Source organism: Pterocles gutturalis, unplaced genomic scaffold (genome assembly GCF_000699245.1).
Source record: "Pterocles gutturalis isolate BGI_N339 unplaced genomic scaffold, ASM69924v1 scaffold25037, whole genome shotgun sequence".
Classification (NCBI taxonomy): Eukaryota; Metazoa; Chordata; class Aves; order Pterocliformes; family Pteroclidae; genus Pterocles; species Pterocles gutturalis.
The window spans coordinates 1,005-4,067 of NW_010116125.1; the positions used below are offsets into that span (position 1 = coordinate 1,005).

Consider the following 3,063-nt stretch of genomic DNA (forward strand, 5'->3'; position numbering starts at 1 on the left):
CCCTGCCCTGCCACCGGCACTGCCACCTGCAACCACATCGACTCCAGCCAACGTCACCTCGCCCAGAGCCTGGCCAGGACTCCACCAGACCACGCCACGTTCAGCAACACTGCCTCGAACGTGAGGCTTTGGACATCTGGAGGGTGCAAAGCAGCAAAGTGGCTGGAGGCAAAACGTTGGCGTCCCGTCCTGCTCCCAGAACGCGCGTTTCCAAGGCATCAGGAGAAGGGACCCCAGCGGCTGATGGGCTGCAAGAGCTGAAAGGTGCTGACAGCCCCAGAGAACCAGGTTTCCTCATCCGAGGCAGGTGGAGCCAAGTATTTCTCGAGCCTGTTTTCACCACTGGTAGCCTTAGCCCGTGACTCACCGACGCGTGTTTCACGTCTGGAGCGGCACCGCCACTTCCCCGGGAGTCCCGGCAGCCAACCGGAGAGGCCAGTAATTTGCTGTACTTGTGGTTTCACTGGTAACGTCACTGCCGGGCATTTTGATTTTTCACCCCTCTCCAATTAAAAGCTCCATCTGAATGAGCTGGCAAGCAGCCGCCCTGCCGACAGTGGCGTGTTGCACGCTCCCTGCATCGCTTCTGCTGCTCAGTCACCACAGCTGCACACCCCAACTTTGCCAGGAAGCAAAGGGTCTGAGATCCTGCTCATCTCTCTCCACCAGAGATCTCAGATCACGAGCTCTGTGGGGCCACTGAGCACCTGCTTCAGTGACCCATCCTAACCGTGACCTTCAGGCACCTGATCACGACACAAATCATGATGGTTTGGTGAAATTTACAGAAAAGAAGCAGATAAAACCACAGACCCAGCTGAGGACCAAAACCCACCCGTAGAACCAAGCCCCCGACCTTGACCCTGCCCAGAGGCACCTCTCTGCCTCTCCCCCAGCTCGCCAGGCTCATACGGGGCCATTTCCTGGCACTGCCTTTGATTCCTCCCGAGGCTCCAGTCCTGCAGCTGATCATTAACCGACAGGAAATTCCTGACCCAGAGCTTGCCCTGGCCCCAGCCCTGGACTGAGGTTTGGGCAGCTCCCGCCACCCAGTGAATCACGCTCCGGGCTGCTGAGCGAGTCCATGGGGACTGGGAAAGAGCCACTGGAGCCACCCCGGAGCAGCCGGGACCGTACAGGCAGGATCGCTGGAGCAGGGACGGGTTGGCAGCGAGTCCTGCCGCCGCAAGGACCAAAGGGCAAAGAGGGAATCTCGCAACACGGAGATAAGGGACCCACCGGCCCAGCCAAGCTCAGAGATTGCACCACGGAGCACATCACCCCACGGCTGCCCACTCCCCAGCAGCTATTTCCAGTTTCCCTTCATGGAGGAAGCTGGGAACAGCTATGGGGGGGCCTCAGCCTTCCACAGGGGACACCACCAGGGTCACATCCAAAAGGAGAGAGCCCTGTGGACACGCAGCTCAGTGCGATCGCTAGAGGCACAGGCAGCCGCCTACCTTGTTCGAAGGCTCCAGCTTCAACGCCGCCTTTAAGATGGGAATGGCTTCTCTGTACTCGCCCTGCTGAGCCAGGACCTGCAAGGCAAGACACGGATTGAGCAGGATGGCTGAGGTCTGTCCCCCATCCCTGCCCTCCATCACACTGTGGAGAAGGGACAGCGGTGGCTGCCACAAACCCAGCCTGACGGCGGGGCCTGCCACAAACCCAGCCTCACCTTGCCCTTTCGGAACAGAGCCTTGATGTTCCCTGGCTGGTGCTCCAGGACGAGGTTACAGGACTTCAGGGCCGCCTCGTAATGGTCCAACTTAAGCTGAGAGGCTGCCAGGTTGTTGAGACATTTCACCTTCACGTCCAGCAGCTCAGCCTCTTCCTCCGGGCTGAAGTCGACTGCAAAGACCCCAAAGCCAGGTTACAGCAGGAAGGGACCCCAGGTGGCCCTCGTCCGGGCGGGGAGCAAGTACCTTTCGAGCTGGAGCCGATAACCTTGAGAGCGATGTCGTAGGAGTTGATGGCCAGCACGTAATCTGCCTGCTGATAGAAGAAGTTGCCGCGCTCCCGCTTGCGGTTGGCCAGCTCTATCTTCTCCTTCCCACCGAGCAGCTCCAGGTCTGGCGCGTCCCGAGCCGCCAGCAGCTCCACCTCCAGGGTGAGGGCTGCGTTGGGTGGGATGTCCGGGCTCCTGCAGAGAGGAAGGCACACAGCCAGAGCACTGTTACCACCGCTGACAGTTCCACCAGCCACTGGGCCACGTAGATTTAGCACTGTGGCCCAGAAATCAGAGCTGTGGACGCTTCCCAGGACAGGGTGTGAAGCAGATTGTTCCCCCCAGGCAGGACATGCTGCTGTCCTCTGCGTGTGGCAAACAAGCCAGGTCTCCCTGCTCATGGAAGCTGTGGCTCGCTGGCTGGGCTGTCACCAGAAGCGCAGGGGACAGCTTTCACAGCCCAGCTTGGGGCCATCCTGCTCCACCCCACACCCTCCCCGCTCACCTGCCCTGAGCGCCGTAGCAGTACTTTGCGTCTGACACGATCAAAGCCGTCTCCCCGAGTTCCAGGAGCTGAACACACAAGTCCAGAGCCTATAAAGAACAAGGTTGTGGGGAGCGAGCATGAGCAAGGGCAGCCAGGCCGCTTCTGACCTGCAAATGGGGACGTCACCGAGCCCAAACCATCCCCATGCCCCCTGAGGTGAGGTCCTGTTCCACAGAGGGAAAACCAGGCAGCAATAAAGCCAAGGAAGCTTTCCCCCAGCCCTGACCTGCAAGACGTCGCAGTCCCCCAGTGTAAAGGTGAGGGCAGGGTTCTCCTCCACCACGCTGCCATCCTCCAGCGTGGCCTTCAGGCGGATGGTCACATCCTGGCCCTTACAGGGACGAGTGTCCACCCCCTGGCCCGGCACCACCGTCTTCTTCTTGAGCAAGCCGCTGCCTGGGCAAGGAGAAGCCAGAGATGCGTCAGCCCAAGGCCAGGAAGGAGAACCCTTGCTCCCACTGCCCCGCTCTGCCTCTTGGTCGGCCTTTGTGGCGCGGGGAGCACCAGCAGAGCCGCGGGGAGGCACGAGCAGCCCCACGAGCCCAGCATCCTCCTTCCCCAGCCTCTC

The 3,063-nt window shown here is 60.8% G+C and overlaps 1 protein-coding gene across 1 annotated transcript in view; it reads right to left on the reverse strand.

Annotated features, from left to right (window-relative positions):
• Positions 1–2,891, reverse strand: part of FKBP8 (FK506 binding protein 8, 38kDa) — a gene marked incomplete at both ends in the record, with an annotated part of 3,725 nt that extends 834 nt beyond the window's left edge. The window contains 5 exons of the mRNA XM_010075418.1: positions 1,461–1,538; positions 1,679–1,851; positions 1,926–2,143; positions 2,454–2,542; positions 2,722–2,891. Coding sequence (XP_010073720.1) covers positions 1,461–1,538; positions 1,679–1,851; positions 1,926–2,143; positions 2,454–2,542; positions 2,722–2,891 — 728 coding nt within the window. The remainder of the gene's footprint in view (positions 1–1,460; positions 1,539–1,678; positions 1,852–1,925; positions 2,144–2,453; positions 2,543–2,721) is intronic.
• Positions 2,892–3,063: the final 172 nt, after the last annotated feature.